At 42.1% G+C, this 18,054-nt stretch overlaps 1 protein-coding gene across 1 annotated transcript in view; it reads left to right on the top strand.

The window, feature by feature from the left end:
• Positions 1 to 777: 777 nt before the first annotated feature.
• The window catches only part of LARS (leucyl-tRNA synthetase), a gene marked incomplete at both ends in the record, with an annotated part of 21,141 nt that continues 3,864 nt past the window's right edge, over positions 778 to 18,054 (top strand). The window contains 23 exons of the mRNA XM_008945289.1: positions 778 to 939; positions 1,548 to 1,660; positions 2,528 to 2,591; positions 3,110 to 3,177; positions 3,516 to 3,741; positions 3,889 to 3,976; positions 4,066 to 4,142; positions 4,798 to 4,851; positions 5,803 to 5,943; positions 6,614 to 6,691; positions 7,398 to 7,483; positions 7,569 to 7,634; positions 7,723 to 7,805; positions 8,211 to 8,349; positions 10,399 to 10,611; positions 11,785 to 11,842; positions 12,700 to 12,763; positions 13,005 to 13,188; positions 13,421 to 13,511; positions 14,257 to 14,397; positions 14,940 to 15,080; positions 15,177 to 15,287; positions 16,415 to 16,525. Of these exons, the coding sequence (XP_008943537.1) occupies positions 778 to 939; positions 1,548 to 1,660; positions 2,528 to 2,591; positions 3,110 to 3,177; positions 3,516 to 3,741; positions 3,889 to 3,976; positions 4,066 to 4,142; positions 4,798 to 4,851; positions 5,803 to 5,943; positions 6,614 to 6,691; positions 7,398 to 7,483; positions 7,569 to 7,634; positions 7,723 to 7,805; positions 8,211 to 8,349; positions 10,399 to 10,611; positions 11,785 to 11,842; positions 12,700 to 12,763; positions 13,005 to 13,188; positions 13,421 to 13,511; positions 14,257 to 14,397; positions 14,940 to 15,080; positions 15,177 to 15,287; positions 16,415 to 16,525 (2,559 nt within the window). The remainder of the gene's footprint in view (positions 940 to 1,547; positions 1,661 to 2,527; positions 2,592 to 3,109; positions 3,178 to 3,515; positions 3,742 to 3,888; positions 3,977 to 4,065; positions 4,143 to 4,797; positions 4,852 to 5,802; positions 5,944 to 6,613; positions 6,692 to 7,397; positions 7,484 to 7,568; positions 7,635 to 7,722; positions 7,806 to 8,210; positions 8,350 to 10,398; positions 10,612 to 11,784; positions 11,843 to 12,699; positions 12,764 to 13,004; positions 13,189 to 13,420; positions 13,512 to 14,256; positions 14,398 to 14,939; positions 15,081 to 15,176; positions 15,288 to 16,414; positions 16,526 to 18,054) is intronic.

Genomic DNA, 18,054 nt, shown 5'->3' with positions numbered 1-18,054 from the left:
TCCTCAGAGGCAGGGGTTACATACACCTGCTCTTCTGATGATGCTCTTGTGAATTGGCATCTGGCCTATTCTGGCTAGATGGGATGATTTTACTTCTTAGCCTAACTATTTTGACTTATCAAATGTTTAAATAAGATTTGTGATTTTGGGAGTATCACAGATCAAGGAAAAGCATCAAGTCTAGGAAAAAAAATAGATATTTATATATATTTATGCATGATGAAGAGATTGTCAGACTGGAAGCATTAGATTTGGGATTCTGTTTCCTCTACATAACAGAAGGTGTGATCTTGCTCCTCTTGCAGGATGTAAGTTACAGCTGGGTACAGACATAAAGATATTCAAAGCACAATTGCTGGAACAAAGAATGTGAGCAAAGTAACAGCCACAAAGTTTTTTGATACAAGGATATAGTGCAGGAGTGTTCAACCTTTTCCTGGTGCAAACACCCTTTTGTTTGACCAGGGCCTCAGTGAACTGGTTGTTCCTTGCAGCCCACTCTTCTGCAGAGGGGTCAGATAGAGCTCAGCACTGAGCAGCTGGAAAAAGGGGGATTAGCATACGACTGTTGGGTCCAAGTGAGGAAGAAGTGTAGATCAGAAACTCTAATCATTATCCTTCACTGCTAGAGAAAGGACACCAGGATATTATACTGACTGGGATATCTGGAAACCGAAACCGTGACTTTAATAGAGGGAAAAAGCTCTTAGTGAAAAAAGCTCTGAAGCATATAAAGCTATCATGAGTACAATTTCCTAATTTCTGTTGTCCTTTCAGAGTAAGGCTGCTGCCAAGACTGGCTCTTCCAAATACCAGTGGGGAATCATGAAGGCTCTGGGTCTTTCTGATGAAGAAGTAGTCCGTTTTTCTGAAGCTGAGCACTGGCTGGATTATTTCCCTCCCCTTGCTGTCCAGGATCTGAAAAGCATGGGGCTGAAGGTAACTGCGTAAAATCTAGAGCTCAGTTATGCTAGAAATGTTTCTGGTATTTATGGAATTATTCATTGAACCTTTAATAGTCTTGGGTGATGATTGAACACTTGCTTCTGTAGCACTGACACCCTGTGCAGTGATTGCAGTGGGCAAGGAGAGCTGAGTGAAGGAGCCACGACTCTCACTCTTGTTCCCATGCTGGACAACTGCTCTGTAGTCAGTATTGGCTGTAGCTTTAGGAATAGTAATGGTGTGATATTAAATAAAGATACTTGCCTGACTGACAACAGATTTTCAAAAGAAAGGCAGATAGAGGTTATGAGGCAAGGTACTGCTGAAATTCAGCTTGAGTGGTTGTTTAAAGCTACCACAAAAACTACTAAAATTCACAGTCAGCAGAAGGGGCCTTGAGTCTTTGACATCTCAGCTCTCAAAGCCTGTGCACACACAGACTGCAGAGTTGTGTTTGTAAGCATGCACCCTCTGTGTCGTGTGTGCTTGCATTACCGTATAGGAGAGAAACTTCTTTTTATTTTAAAAATAATAGTCTTGTTGTGAGGTTCCTTGAATTTCTTTATTGTATTTATTTACCTGGGACTCTAACACGTTTCCAGGTGGACTGGAGACGCTCCTTCATTACTACAGATGTGAATCCTTACTATGATTCCTTTGTGCGATGGCAGTTCCTTACATTAAAGGAAAGAAATAAGATTAAGTTTGGGAAAAGGTAAGCCTGCACTCAGCTCTGAGCTTGTTGTGAATATGTATGAGCTTAAACATGGAACCCTGTGAGATGTCCCTAGAAGGTGTCTGTAACTCATGTTAAACTAGAATCCTTCCACTGCAAACGCTGTGTTAGGCACTGTGCAGTAGAGTGTGTGGTGGTAGCAAAGTGGATGAGGTTGTCTTCCTCTTGTAGTTTCTCCATGGGTACCAGCTCAAAGCAGAACAGGGCCCATACTGAAAGCTCTTGCAAAATCTGAAAATACCATTAAGAGAGATTTCTCTTTTTCATAAAGAATCATAGAATCCTTTAGGTTGGAAGGGACCTCCAAGATCATCAAGTCCAACCACCGAGCCACCAGGGCTCCAAAGTCCTCTGCCAAAACAGATCAGAATCTGTCAAGGTTGGAAGGGACCACAAGGATCCCCCAGTTCCAACCCCTCTGCCATGAGCAGGGACACCTCCCACTAGATCAGGCTGCCCAGAGCCTCCTCCAGCCTGGCCTTAAAGACCCCCAGGGATGGGGCCTCAACCACCTCCCTGGGCAACCCATTCCAGGGTCTCACCACTCTCATGGTGAAGAACTTCTTCCTCACATCCAGCCTGAATCTGCCCACTGCCAGCTTTGCCCCATTCCCTCTAGTTCTGTTGTTACTTGAGATCCTAAAAAGTCCCTCCCCAGCTTTCTTGTAGCCCCCCTAAGATACTGGAGGGCCACAATAAGGTCACCTTGGAGCCTTCTCTTCTCCAGACTGAGCAGCCCCAACTCCCTCAGTCGTATCCTCACAGCAGAGCTGCTCCAGCCCTTGGATCATTCTTGGTCTACATGTTATGGTATTTGCTACTAAATGCAAACATACTGTTTTCTAGGTACACAATTTATTCTCCAAAAGATGGACAGCCTTGCATGGATCACGACAGGCAAACAGGAGAGGTAATGTTGTTAATTGACATTTGTATGTATTGCTTATGATCTTAAATACTGAATGGAAAAATAAATTGTGTCTTGAAGCAGGGTGCATTTTGTACATAGTTATCAATTCTCACTTGTCAGCACATGTGAAAATTGAATGAACTCTATTGAGAATATTTGTCTTGAACAGTGGATTGTATTTTCCATTGTAGCTGTTTTCTGTGGTTATTTAGCAATTTGTGCTAGCAGCATCACTATGTTCATCATTATCTCTCTGGAACAAAAAATAAGCTGTTATTAACTTATGTTGCTGAGATAAGCACTGTGATGAGTAAATTTTTGGACACAAGAATAATATGTAGCCTCTCTAGTGTGCATTTTAGTAAACACATTTGTACCAATGGAAATACAATTTACTTTGGAGAATGCATCAGTACCTTACAGCATTTGGGTTAGGTTACTGCAGAATAGGATTTATTTTCTTTGCTGCTTGAGTTAATGTCAGGTATTGATTACTGCATTATTTCTGTGAACTGTAGGGTGTCGGGCCTCAGGAGTACACCCTGATAAAGATGAAAGTGTTAGATCCTTATCCTGCAAAATTAAGGTAGGTCTTGAATTTGTAATAGCAAATAGGTTCTATCTTATGGCTGAAAGTGAACACTGAATTAGTCTGTTTTGTCTGAAGCAGAATTTAATTTTACCCTGTTATTTCTGTCACTTCAAAGACTTGCTCTCTCTTTTGAGCTGCTACATTTGCTAGTCTGTGGAGTTTAAAAAACAAAACAAAGCACAACACCAACAAAAGCCATGCAAGGATCTTAGTGACCCACTTTCATCCCTTAGGAAATGTTACTCCAAAGATCATATTAGCTTAAAAGCATGTCCTGTATTGCCCCAAATGTTTTGGTTTTATTGACTTATAAAATACCTTTTTCCTCCCAGTGGCCTAAGAGGAAAAAATATCTTCTTGGTGGCTGCTACGCTCCGACCAGAGACCATGTTTGGGCAGACCAACTGCTGGGTTCGCCCGGATATGAAGTACATTGGCTTTGAAACTGTGGATGGGGATATTTTCATCTGCACCCAGAGAGCTGCCAGGAACATGTCCTACCAGGGCTTCACCAGAGATAACGGAGTCGTGCCTGTTGTCAAGGAGCTGATGGGAGAAGTAAGCATCTTGCAGCTGACCTTTCAGTTGGTTTGTCTGTGATGTGTGAGGAAAGCCAGCAGGTTTAAAGCCTGCCAGCCAGCAGAGCTCCCTCAGCTAGGCTGGAGAGGTGCTGCTCCTTCTGACATCTTCCTTCATCCTGTGTAGGAGATCCTCGGCGCTGCGCTTTCGGCACCTCTCACCACCTACAAAGTGATCTATGCCCTTCCCATGCTCACCATCAAGGAGGACAAAGGTACCTTCACAGCAGCCTCTTGCCAGAGCCCATTCCATGTGCACTCTGCATTCAGTACATGTTGATTAATCCTCTGATCTGTTCTCAAGGAACTGGAGTGGTAACAAGCGTTCCCTCGGATTCTCCGGATGACATTGCCGCCCTGAGAGACTTGAAAAAAAAGCAGGTTGGTGTGGTAACTGAATTGCTTCTGTTCCCTTTCTGTCGTGTGAAGGGCTGAAAGTGGATATCCAGTGGGTAAAATGACATTCTCTTTAACTGCAGTTTGGCCATCTCTAGTTTGAAATCAAAGTAGTTAAAAATAAATGAAGTTAAAACCAGCTGGGCTGGGATAGGTGTTTCTTTCAGACTTCAGGAAGAGTTTTGGATGAGAGTCATGTAACTTCTGCTGCATGTTAGGGTAGAGAAGGATACCAGTGAAATAGAAATAAATTCCTTTTGTGGAAATGCCTTCCACAGATGAGATTGAGACCTTTGTGTGAATTTCAAATGAGGTTTAAGTTAGCTGTTGCTATTACAGCTTAAGAGTACATCATTGTCTGAACAGCTGTCTCTGCCTCTTGAATTTTCATCCCACTTATTTTCAGGCTAGAGCAATACTGTTTCTTCACCTCTTGAGAATGTAGACAGTTATGACAAAGAATGACCTGAAAATGAGGAGGGTGTTAAACTCAGGTGTGAGAAATGAAGGGAAGGTGGGGAATTGGCTTTATCTACTTTATAATAAAATCTTATGTACAAAAAATACCCTATGAATGGATGAAAACCTTTAAATCTAGAAAATTTCTGCTCTGTATTTTACCTCTGTTTTTCTTTCAAAGGCTTTGAGGGTGAAGTATGGCATCAAAGATGAAATGGTCCTGCCATTTGAACCAGTAGGTACATCCATGTGTGTCCATCTGCAGTACTCTGGCTTTGTATTCACTGGTGGGAAATGTGCCCAGACCCATGCCTTCCTTTTCCAGAATGTCCATTTAAAGCCCTCCCCAGCTGAAAGAGCTGCAAAGTTCAGAGTTCTCCTGTTCTGCTATAGGTGTAATGTTTGGTCTGTGAGGGGTTGCAACTGAGATTTGTTACTCCATGCTGTACTTTAGAGATAAAGGAGTGTATTCATCCTTGGAGAATGGATTTCATCGTTATACTGATGACCTGTTGGTTGATTAAAGCTTACAGCCTTAATGGCTAGATTGGTGTTGTAGCTGTTCTATGCTAACAGCTAAAGTTCCCTCACTGTTAATGCAGACTCGTGGCTGAGCCAGTTTTTGTTAGAAAGCACAGGTTAGAGGTGGAGCCATCCCACTGTTCTGCAGTGGTTCCACATGCTGGCCCCAGGACTGGCACAGCCCAGCGTGGTGTCAGGAGGTGCTTTGGGGTTCTTGCCTACAGGAGGGTGGGTCAGGAGTCACACTGGGGACTGACAGGAATTCCGGATTCGATGGGTGAAGTTGCACCAATACTTCAGAGGTGACTGGATGAGTATCTGGTGCTGCAAGTGCATGGGCAGCAGTTTTTTCAGCAGCTGGGTCCAGCAGCAGTTGGACAGCCCAGGCACCTGCTTCTGCTGCTGCCAGGGTTCTTTGGTTCACACTGCTTTTGGCCCAGCTGCCCTGTAGCACACACACTTTCAGGCAGCTGTTAAGGACTGTCTGTTCCCCTTCATAATCCCCTGTTCAGACTCCTAGGTCTGCCTAGGGACTGCAAACCAAGCTAAATATGCATGTCTCTGGTGTGTTCAATGCATCATTTTTGGTGAAGCTTGCAAAATTTGGGAAATAAATCTTTGTGATAATTTGAACTGAATATCTGACACTCTTTTGTTAACTCAGGTGCCCATCATTGAAATCCCAGGCTATGGCAACCTTTGTGCTCCATTTATCTGTGATGAGCTCAAAATCCAGAGCCAGAATGACAGAGAGAAGCTTGCTGAGGCCAAGGAGAGAGTGTACCTGCAAGGATTTTATGAGGGAGTAAGTAATAAAAGATTTTGATAAGTGTTTTCTTGCTGAGTTTGCTTAGGAGGAAAAGAAAATTGGATAAAGGTAAAGAATTTAAAAAAGAAACTAGACTGCAAGAAAGAAGATGTAATTTTTTTTTTTCCTTTTTCCCCAGACTACTTTCCCTTTAGACTTCCCCTGCAGTAAGGTTCTGCAGTTGGGGGTGTTGTGTAGAATTAGAGAATGGAAGAATGTAGGATGGCAAACTGATATGATCATGATTTCCTAGCAAGTTATCACCTTCTGGGGACCTGATCATTTTTCTTACAAGTATTGTTTTGGAAACTGATATGAAAAGAGCAACATGGTGTGGATATTTTGGTTTGATTTTTTTCCCCCTTCTTCTCTTTACTTGTGTATTGGTTTACTATGATGTATTTCTGAGCTGTTTTCTTGTAAGCTGGCAGCAATATTTATTTCTGACTGTCTGTGTTGGGTTGCTTGTGTGCCTGCTGACATATATACAAACTCATTTTGGGTAGAGATGACTTAATGAAAAAAAACCACCTTTATTCCTATTTTTTTGCACATCATAGGTTACAGCAACTGCTATTTCTTTATGTTGATCTGAAGAGCTGTTGCTCCTGTTTCTTGTAACTCAAAACATCAATCACAGGACTTGATTTATTTTTTTTTTTTACAGGTCATGTTGGTGGATGGATTCAAAGGACAAAAAGTTCAAGATGTCAAGAAGGTTATTCAGAAGATGATGGTGGATAATGTATGTGATAGAATGTACAAAGCTGCTTCTAAGGGATGTGTTTTGTCCTTTCTCAGTAGCAGAGTCACTGAGGAAACCTCTTTGTTTTGGTTCTGCACCTCTTAGTGGTGCTTTGGGTTGCTGTGGAGTACAAAGTACTGCTAAAAGGATGACCCTGTGTTCTGGGACTAAGTGGGATGAATAGCTCTTATTGCCTGCTTCATCACATCATGTCTAGGACGTACTTTGGTCGTGTGATTTAATCTTTGGTATGATTGGGAAGGTACTGGAAGTGTAGGGTCTGAATTGTCAGCCTTTCTCAAGCCTGCCAATAAAGGCTGGGACATGTGAACACCCCGTTTCTGGGGTCCATCATGCAGAGGAGGGGGAGCTGCAGGTGAGCAATGACCATGTCCTGTCTCTGGTAAGGTTTTCCTGTTGAGGCCTGGAAGTGGGAGAGGCTGTAGGTGTATTTACAGGGTTCCTGTGCTGCTGCAGCACTGCAGGCTGAGCTGAACGGGGACCCCAGAAGTACTTGGTCAGGGGTCACCCCCACTTTGCTGAAGGGAACACTGGGGCAGAGAGCCTGTGCAGTGGTGAAAGCTCTGCAACAAATGCTGTAAACCAGATCAGAATGGAGAAGATGCTTTTTAGTAAGATGTGAAGCTTTTCAAGACTTTGCTAAAGTACTTAAATCTTGGGGTTTTTTTGCCCTTTCATTTCTTAGGCCGAAGCCATGATCTATATGGAGCCTGAGAAACAAGTTATATCAAGGTCTGCTGATGAATGTGTCGTGGCCCTTTGTGATCAGTGGTAAGTAAAGCTGTAGTTTTAAAGTTACCACTGAATTATATCCTACTTGTGGATTGCTTTATTACAATAAACTTTTCCTGACTAGGTATTTGGATTATGGTGAAGAGAACTGGAAGAAACAGACATTGGAGTGCTTGGAACATCTGGAGACGTGAGTGACAAAAGCAGGTGTAAAGGGAGTGACTGCTGGTGGTGGTGATGTAAGAGGGCTGAGGGGAGTAACAGCTTATTCTTTACAGGTTTTGTGAAGAGACTAGGAGAAATTTTGAAGCTGCATTAGGCTGGCTACAAGAGCATGCGTGCTCCAGGACATATGGCTTAGGTAGGCAAAACACTCCTTTTCTCACTCAGTGCTTCATGAGGGTGGTGCTGTCACTTCACCTGGGTGTTCTTAAATTCTCACTGGCGTTTGTCATGTGGCCTATGTCATGGGACAGCTGTTAGAGCTGCATTGGAATACACAGCAAACCATCATGAGCTGAAACATGTTTGATGATTGTATTAAGCCGACTACAAAAATAGTATTTTAATAAAATTTTCAAATGCATAAGTTGAATTTTTTTTAAAAGGAGTTTTTACAAGCATAAGCATGAGTACTTGCATGCATGGATGTGTGCATACAGATGTTCCAATGAAAGTGCTAAACTGCTTGTGTGTGCTGGAGTGTGCTGTGTGTGGGTGGGGATGGTGCTGACTGTAGCTGCCACGTGGCTTCCATCCCTTCTAGGTACCCGGCTGCCCTGGGATCAGCAGTGGCTGATAGAGTCTCTCTCTGACTCAACTATCTACATGGCCTACTACACAGTGGCTCATCTGTTACAGGGAGGTAACCTGAGGGGCCAAGGAGAATCTCCTTTAGGCATCAAGTAAGGAGCAGATCATTAACTTTTCTTTTTTAATTTGGTGTGCTTGTTTCCTGAATTGTTCTTGACAAAAACTTGCCCCAGAGTCCAATTCTCTGCTTTTGTGATTAAAAAGCATCACTGTTAAAACTTAATCTGTTGTCAGCTAAGTCACAGCAAATTTGCAAGAGGGAAAAAAGGAAAGGAGTATAGTGGCCAGAGAGAGAGAGGAGGAATGGTGCTGAAAGCAGAACTGTCTGCAGAGGAAATCACATTTTTATTGCTTGTTTGACTTGCCTTCAGATGGTTCTTGCCAGGTGGTTTTGGGTGATCGGTTTCAGAAACATCTCTGCTTACTTAGACTGCTTTGCAACTATAGTAAAAAATTGTGTGCTTCAGTGTACAGAGTGAGCAAGATTAGCACTTAGTTTTGTTGCTGTGTAAAAAGTTGGTAATTCTTAGATTCTCCATCTGGAGAAGGCATTTGTGCAAAAATACCTCCTAGGTCTGCTCTGTCACCTCTTGGCTAGAGTGGTTGTGATCTGCCAGTGAAAGGTCAGATGAGATAAGACAAGACAACTCATCTGGAATTTTAAAGAACCCACTTACAGTCTTGTCTTGAATCTTAGGCTCTAATTCTGCCTGTTTTATCAACTATTTCCTGAAGTAGTTTACACATTGCAACTGGATCTTGGCCTTATTTGATGCTGTAAATAATCTCAAAAAAAAAAAAAAAGAGTAAAGATTCTTCCAAATGGAAATAGTTCTGAAAGCCTTGGCAGGGCTTTCATTTTGGTTCAAAACTCTGCAATTCTAGAGAAGCTACTACATATGAGTCATGGCTGGGGACAAACTTTGGAGTGATCATCCTGAGCACTGAATTAGAGATTTGATGTATTAAGTATATACAACTAGAGGGTACTTTAGCACGAGCAGGTAACTTCTTTCTTACAGTGCTAGCAAGCACACTTTAGTAAGAGTCACTCTGTGGGGTGAAGTGAGAGGGGATTTGTGGTGCATTGTGTCAGTCACCACTGGGTCACCATGATCTTTGGCACAAAACCTAGAAGCTGAGTGGCAGGGCAGCACAGTAATGTGAGGCATGGAACAGTCACTGCCAGAACTGGTGCAGTGAGCTGCTGCAGGTGAGATTTTATTTTAGACTGGTGGTCTCAACTGTCATTGGAACTACTTGAGACATTGGAGGTACTTTGAATCAAGAGTGATTTTCCTCCCTGCACAATACAGGTCAAGGCACCTTAGGAGAGCTTAACAAATAGTAAACTTTGATTTGAAATGATTTGGTTTGAAATGTGTGCAGATAGTGTCTGACAGACTTGAGTGAAATTGTAAGGAGCTGCAAATAAAAATCTCTGCAGAAGGAAGGAGGATGTTTAACACAGGCCAGGGGCTGCAGAGCTGTGGGCCTAAGCTGCACCTCATCAGCACTGTCATTGAAAATTGTGGATCCTACCTCTAGTAGTTGGTAAAATGTATCTTACAGCAAGTGTTAATTTTGAATGGGTTAATTCCATTCAAAGTGGGAGAAGAACACTATTTTTTCCATGCAGGAGGCAACCTTGGGTTGTGGAATGACTTTCTTGTGCTCTGCTCTTTGCCTCTTGTGAAAGCCAAGAGGAGTGGCTGTGTGACCCAGTGCAGCTGAGCCAACAGTGATAGGTGTTCAGTGCTCAGTTAAGGTCACAAGTGGTGCTGGGGTGGGGGTATAGGCATCTGGAAAAGAAATGATCAGGTTTCCAGGATGTTCAAGATTATGCTTTAATTATTATTTACTTTTTTTCAGTGGGAGTCTTCATGCTTTATTGGGGAATATCAAAGGGCAGTTTAGGCAGTGCAGGGTTTGGGCAGTTCTGAGTTCTGATTTTGTTTCTGATGCTGGACTTGCTCATCTGACAAAGTACCTGTATGCTCTGTCCATGCTGGCTCTCCTGATCAAGTGGAGCTTGTTGTGAGGGTGACTCAATGGCTTCAAGCTGTCTTATACAAACTGCTGTGGAGTGTAAGAGGAACTTTTACTGACATCTCCATATGGGACTGACTGATTCTGTGCAGGGCACATCAAATGAGCAGAGAAGTTTGGGATTACATCTTCTTCAAGGCAGCTCCATTTCCTAAAACAGAGATTCCAAAGGAAAAGTTGGACAAGCTAAAGGAGGAGTTTGAATTTTGGTATCCTGTGGATCTCAGAGCTTCTGGCAAAGATCTTGTTCCAAATCATCTGTCATACTACCTCTATAATCACGTGGCTATGTGGGCAGATCAGAGGTAAGTTTGGAGATAAGCAGGTGTGCAGAAGGAAAACCCAGGGAGTTTGAAGTTCTGATATGCTTGCCAGTGCATTTTTTTTTGTACTGTACAACATTTAGAATTAGGTTGAAAATGTATTCTGTCATAGCACAGCTTTGTTACAGTTTTTTATAGTAGAAGTTATTGAAATTGAAGGCTTTTTACTATTATTTCTCCTTTTTTTTTTCTGGATACCTTTGAAGATTTTAAGATGCAAGATTCTTACAAACAAATTCTAAAACTTTATTTCAGGTAGAGGTTGACTTGCTGATATCCTGTCTGTTCCAAGCACTGGAATTCTAGCATCTAGCATGCCCTAACTGAACAGTACCTTGGCTTGGTGCTCCTGTAGAGGGTCTGTGTAGAAACACAGTGAAGCAGTGTTGCTGCATCTTCAGGGCTCTTTCTTCCTTTGGACAGGAGGCAATCCAGAGTAGCAGCATCTAGAGCTAAATCCAAAGGCAGCTGATGTTGGAATTGTTTGAGGCTCTTTTTCACGCCTGTTTTATAAAGGCCAAACATCTCCTGTGAATTTCCATCCTGCAGTGTGAGTGACTTTATCATCATTAGGTTTTCTTCGTTACTTTTGGAGGATCATTAGAGCAGTTTGTATATTCCCATGAACTGCACAGGACAGGCTGAGATTCGTTGCCAATCACATGGTGCTTTTAGAGGGATGTAGTACTGGGCATGGAGATGTCATGTCTGCAATCCCTTCAACCTCTACTAAAGAGTTGTGTAAAACTCTATATAGGAAAAGCTGTTTTCTGGTGAGTAGTAAAGGTGATTGTGAGGAGTTTGATATCTGCTGGAAGAGATATGTGGGGCCTGCCCAGCTCTGTGGAGTGCTGTTGAGCAATGCCAGTCACTGGTCTTTAAATTAGACATAGCTGAACAGAGAGGTGGGATAAATGAATTTAATTGCAGGTACAGCACTCCCTGCTTTGCATTTTGGCAATGATAGTCCCTAGCCTTTAAGTTTGAGTTCTTTTCATCTTCAAGGACACTTTTTTTTAAGTCACCCCCAAGGTATTTTTTGAAGCTCTCACTTGAGGTGTTCAAACAAAACTGGAACAAAAAATGTTTGTTCCTTTTTTAAAAAGAGGGAGTAGATGTACTTTACCAAATGCCTTCTATCTTATCTTTAAACAGAGAAAAATGGCCAGTGGCTGTGAGAGCAAATGGACATCTCCTCCTCAATTCTGAAAAGGTATAGTGAGGTTTCATGTGTGAGATGCCTTTTGTGGTTGTCAAAATAGGCACTTGGCAGACAGACTGGAAAAAATCTTTCATGGAATTTAAAAGGAGGAGTTAGTGAATATTCTAGTTTCTTCTTTGGTCCCTCTAGTTTTTCATTCTTCCAACTCTGTGTAACACTTCTCTTAAGCTCTCAAATAGCTTCACCAATTTAGTAAAGGGTTTGGTGCATTTCTGTTAAATTTTAGGGTAATACGTAGAATGAGGGTTTTTTTAAATTTTGGACTAAATTTTAGCTTTGTTAAGCCTTGGGGTGGGTGCAGTAAGCAGGAAGAATTTGTGCCAGTAACTTGCTCATATATGTAAGTTCTAAAATTTAATTAGAAGTGCCTGAACCTAGGAATCGGGCCTTGGAGACTGTCTGATACAAAGCACAAAACTACCACTAGAGTCTGAAAAATCAATGCAGGATGAGCATAAAATAGCAATTTGGGAGTAGCATTTAAGTTTAATTTAGGTAATTTCTTACATTAAATTTTGGTCCCAGCTGTCCCATTTTTCAAAGCCTAACAAAGTCTGGGGTGGAACTCAAATGGTGCAGAGGGCAGCTGCTGCTTCCCTGCAGCTGTGGTGTGTGTGGTTACAACACGTGTGAGTCTCAGGACAAGTGGAACGTTCAGGAGTTCGATGAGTGCTTATGAAGTTTAATCTTGCTCCTGCTGTGAGACCTCGTTCAGGTTTACCAAACTGCTCATGCTGTGATTCAGGAGAGAATACTTTCTCTGTGCTTTGCTCAGAGCCTTGTATTGGTCCTGCTGATCCAACAGCAAAATGGATGTGTGAGAAAACACAGACTTCTGTTTCTTTCAGATGTCTAAATCTACAGGCAACTTTCTTACCCTAACTCAAGCTGTTGACAAGTTTTCTGCAGATGGTAAGTGTGTTCTGACCTGCTTGTGGTTTTCAATTATGCCAAAGTGACTGAAATGAGTGTTTTGCTCTCAGAGGAGCAGTGGGTTTACTGGAGTATTGAGTTGCAGTAAGTGTACTGTTTACCCCCTGTTCTTGGCTGAAAATCAGGGTGCATATTAGCACGTTTGTCTCAACCAAGAACTGCTCCTCGAGACCTCCTGGAGGCCCCATTTCATTCTCCACGTGCTCCATCTTTCCTTCAGGCATGCGTTTAGCCTTGGCTGATGCTGGAGACACTGTTGAAGATGCCAACTTCGTGGAAGCCATGGCAGATGCTGGTATTCTTCGTCTCTACACGTGGGTGGAGTGGGTAAAGGAGATGATTGCAAACAAAGACAGCCTAAGAAGTGGCCCTGCCAACACCTTCAACGACAGAGTCTTTGCCAGGTACTGTACAAAGGCTGATAATACAGCTTGGCCCACTTCTTTTTTCTTACATGGAGCATCTCTGCAGCTTTCTTTGTCTGCTACAAATTAATGAATTCCATAAACCAAAGCCAACTACAGAACAGGCTATGGGATTGTGCTGCACTGAGGACAGGGATAGTGTTGTTTTACACAGGGTTGCTGCTATATGGGGTAGACCATGCAATATTGGTGTTTTTACTTCCCTCCTTAGTGAAATGAATGCAGGCATAATGAAGACTGACCAAAATTATGAGAAGTTGATGTTTAAGGAAGCTCTGAAAACTGGCTTCTTTGAATTTCAGGTAGGAGGTCTCTTTTTTACGTGTAAGAAACGTAATACCTGGTGTTTGCCACTTTGTGGATTTCTTTTGATCCTGATGTCTCTGATCCTTAATTATACAGCTGAATTGGAATCAGAATTGTGCCAAGACACAAGAGTGCTTTAATGGAATAAATCTGAAATTATAAAAGTCTGCTTGTGTCATTTTGCAGAGCTACACTGTGATGTTGCAAATGCTCCTGATACCTTATAGAAACAGAAAGCTGCTCTAAAAAAGGCACTATTAAAGAGAGTGTTCCCTTTCTTTTGCTCCTTTGTAATAAGAAACTCCTTGCAGGAAATGGAGTTCACTTGGTGAATCACAGACCCTCTTTGTGGGGTGCCTTTATGATATCAGGAACATGATTAAGTTGGCTGAGTTCTGTGTATGATGATAGGTCATGTTCATTGCCTTTTTCTTAGTACTTATGAGATTCTTTATGCCAGGGGTTTGGGATGTTGGTACCTGGTATGTGGTTGTGGATGTTTTTGTCTTTTATTTCTATGTCAATAAACACTTTTTAAAAAGTACCATATTCATGCAAAAAATCAAGTGGCCATCTGACAGGTTCACACTGGGTGCTTCAGGAAAATACAGTTCTTGTAAGAATCTGTTATCTGAGCTGCTGACATTCTCAGGGCACACTGGTGCAGGGAGTTGTGTGTGCTCTCAGTTCCTCTGTGGCAGGGGGAGGGTGTTAATGTTGGCTCTGCTGGCTGTGTTTCAGGCAGCTAAAGACAAGTACCGGGAGCTGGCCATAGAAGGGATGCACAGAGAGCTGGTGTTCCAGTTTATTGAAGTTCAGACTCTGCTGCTGGCTCCCATCTGTCCCCACTTATGTGAGCACATCTGGTCACTTCTGGGAAAGGTACTAATGCTTCACTTGTGTCATTTGCTTTGGATCTAAGCTTTTACTGGTTTTTAGTTAGGCTCATATCAGACTTATGGATGACTTCATATGCAAGTATAAGAAATGTGTCTTACAATACAAAGAGCCATGATAACTTATTGTCTATAGGACAGTGAACATACAGAGTTAGCCTGTTACCATGGTGATATCTGTGACTTTAATACAAGTCACTTTGGTTATCTACTCACAGAGGTCATCTAAAATGAAACCAGATAATGCAATATTCCAACACTTACGCATGAAACTGTTTTTTTTTAAGTGCCTTGTGCTTGTAGGTGGAGTTCTGTAGCTCTGTGGCAGGTTTCACTGCATGTACAGTCCATGAGAGTTGCAAATAAACATTAGTGGCTGTATTCTTACTGCTTTACAGCCCGGGTAGAAGTGGAGGAGTTTGGACCAAGCTGGCTAAACTCCAGGTTCCAGTCAGGCTGTAATGGGCTGAAAAATGTGCTGATGTGTGTTTTCATCTCAGTGCATGTGGTTTCTCCCTCTCTTCAAAGCCCAGCTCCATCCTGGGAGCCCGCTGGCCGGAGGCGGGGGCCGTGGATGAGGTGTTGATCCGCTCCTCTCAGTACCTCATGGAGACGGCCCACGAGCTGCGGCTCCGGCTCAAGAGCTACGGGGCACCTGCAAAGGGAAAGGTGGGGAGTGCCAGAGCATGGTTTGGAGTGTGCACACATGGTAATTCTGCAGTGCCTAAGGACTCCTCCTGATTTTTTTTTTCTTTGTTTTCTTAGAAAAGTACAAAGGAACCTTCCCAGAAGCCTTCTCACTGTACCATCTACGTGGCAAAGAACTACCCACCATGGCAGCACACCACCTTATCGGCCCTGCGCAGGCACCACCAGGTGGGCACCCTTTTGTGCTTCTTTAGAATGCTTACCTGCTTTTTTCTGGGCTCTTTGTTTTCTTCTGACTGTAAAAAGCTTATAAGCTGTAATTTTTTACCAAATTATTTAAGTATAAAGCAAGATATATTGGATTTTCTTTATGCTTTTACAACTGTCAAATTTTGGTGCTAAATGGAAATGTCGCAAGGAATGTCATTGATTTCACAGAATGATTTGATTGGGTTTTGTCAATCTGAATAAAAAATGGCCCATGATCTGTTATTTTTTTCATTAGTAAGTGGTTAGCTTTTAAAATATCCTTCCCAAGTGTATTTCTGAGGAAACACTGACTGACAAAGTAATGCTGCCTTACTAGGCGAGGGGGCTTAGAAGCATTGTCCTGGTCCTTGAGTAGGCGTAAAGCCTTCAGCAGTGTTGCAAGAAATATGTTGAAATGCAACACAACAGTCATAATAAGCTTTTTCTGGAAGCAGCAGAGTCTGTGCTTCTGACATGGGAAACTGGTGAGAGTGGCTTTTGGCATCTTGGTGAGCCATCCTTCTCAGCCTGAGCAAATCTGTGTTGCAGCTGACAGATGAGAGCCACCCGTGACTACTCCAGTTGTGTTATTGAGATAAACCAGTATTCCTCATGTGAAATTTGCTTTTGGGGTACTCAACTTTGGGCATTCTATAAGTTTTTCTCTGCATCAGCATTAAAATCTGGTGTTTGGTCTGATGCAGTAAATAGGATTGTTGAAAATACCTAAATTTTGAATGCAAACCCCAAACAATTCAGGAAAATAGTGCTTAAAAACGTGCTTGTGATAAGGCTTAAATGTGGATTTAAAATACATTCTGGTAGAAAATTTAAGTATATTAATATATAGTCACCAAAAGGAATAAAAAAAATGCAGAATAATCCTGAGTTGCCTGAATGGCAGTTATCTGGGATTTTGTTTGGTCAGAGCTTTAAAATTTTACTTTTGAAATGTTTTGAAAGGATGATAAAATTATAGTATGTAGGCTTAATGATACTGATGAACCTTGCTGGTATTTATGGGAAAGCAAGAAGGGTATATGATATTAAAGGGCAAATTTTTTTATGTTACCTGTACTTTTTAATGAATGTTCATTGATGTTTAGGTCAGTGGAGGTCAACTGCCAGATAATAAAGTCATTGCCAGTGAGCTTAACGCCCTGCCAGAGCTAAAGAAGTACATGAAGAAGGTTATGCCTTTTGTTGCCATGGTCAAAGTAAGTGTCAGAGGGAGAGTTCTTGTATAGAAAAAAGTTTTTGTGAATAAAACATGTTGGACAAAGGCAGCAGTAATCTGTAATTTGGTGCAGGGGTATTATTTACTTTAATTTTTTTCCTGGAACTCCTACTAACATTTGACTTCAGCCTCTCTCCTTCCCCTTGCTTGTTTGGCATCTTTGTGGTGGTGTTTACAGAGTTCTTTGACATCTCTGGAAGAAAGATACAATGGAAGTATCTGTAAATGAATTAGCCTGGGTCGAGCTGAGGTTTGGTGGTAGTTGTGCTTTGCAGGTTCTATAATCTGTGTTTCAGATACACGTGGGTTCCTCTGCATCTGAAGTGTATCATATTGGGCTTTTCCACCTCTCATGCTGAAGATACAATGGAAGTATCTGTAAATGAATTAGCCTGGGTCGAGCTGAGGTTTGGTGGTAGTTGTGCCTTGCAGGTTATATAATCTGTGTTTCAGATACACATGGGTTCCTCTGCATCTGAAATTATCATATTGGGCTTTTCCACCTTTCATGCTGAGGTGAGAATAAGGTGTTGCTCTGGAGTCATAAAAATGTTTAACATCTGGAAGTTAAGAACAAGGCTAGAGATGATTGATGGCACTATGTTTAGGGGAGGAAAAAAGGAAGTGTTCTGAGCCCTGAATAGAATTATGAATTTTGTGAATCATTTTTATGTTTTCATTACTAATATTCTGATATCTCATTATCTTGCCAGAGAAAGCCTATGAAAATTTTGGCTTGTGTTTTTTTAAAGAAACTTTTCTGTGCAGCTAAAAATCCAATACAGCAACTAGGAAAGTTTGAAGAATCAAAGAATAAGGGGGGATGGAGCAGAGCAGAATTTAAAACCTTTTTGACTCCTACTCATGATCTGTAGAAAGTTGGGAGGGTTTAGTAACGGAAAAAATCTTGACGAGTAAAAGTGCTACTGTCTCCTTAAGCTTTGGCTTGATGTTAAAAATAGATGTAATAATTCCTTCTATCTGTGAGCTTTGTCATACTTTGTGAGTGGAGGTGCTCTTTTGCCCTCTCCCTTGGGTTATTCTAGTTACTCATTTTCACAGTAAGTCAAAAGCCTTCAGAGGAGCGAAGAGCCCAGAGCTGCTGTGGAGCTGCCCGTGTGAGTTTATCAGGAGATGTGGTGATGGGGGAGATCAGCTGAGATGTTTGGGAGAGGTCAGACAGACAGGCAGGCCTACCAGTGTGTTAGGTCCTACAGACCCCTGGGGTTTGATGTGCTCACTCTGGCAGTAGTTGGTGATCCTGGTGGGTGCAGGGTTGGCGTGCTGAGGGTTACCCAGTAATTGATCCTTCCACTCTGAAAGAGCAGTGAGCAGTCCCACATAAAGATGTAGACACATCTGAGCTCAGGCTCCCTAGATCACTGTTTTTCTCTGAAACCAATTATTTAGCAATTCCAGTGTACAAGGAACATTTCTGCTTGTGCTTACAGTTTGTCAAAGTAGGGCTGCAGTGTTGAAGAAACTTTGTGGTTCACAAAGGGAAGCAGT

Source organism: Merops nubicus, unplaced genomic scaffold, assembly GCF_000691845.1.
Source record: "Merops nubicus isolate BGI_N331 unplaced genomic scaffold, ASM69184v1 scaffold26008, whole genome shotgun sequence".
NCBI lineage: Eukaryota > Metazoa > Chordata > Aves > Coraciiformes > Meropidae > Merops > Merops nubicus.
The sequence above is the reverse complement of the archived record's forward strand: the minus strand, read 5'-3'. Positions and strand labels throughout refer to the sequence as shown.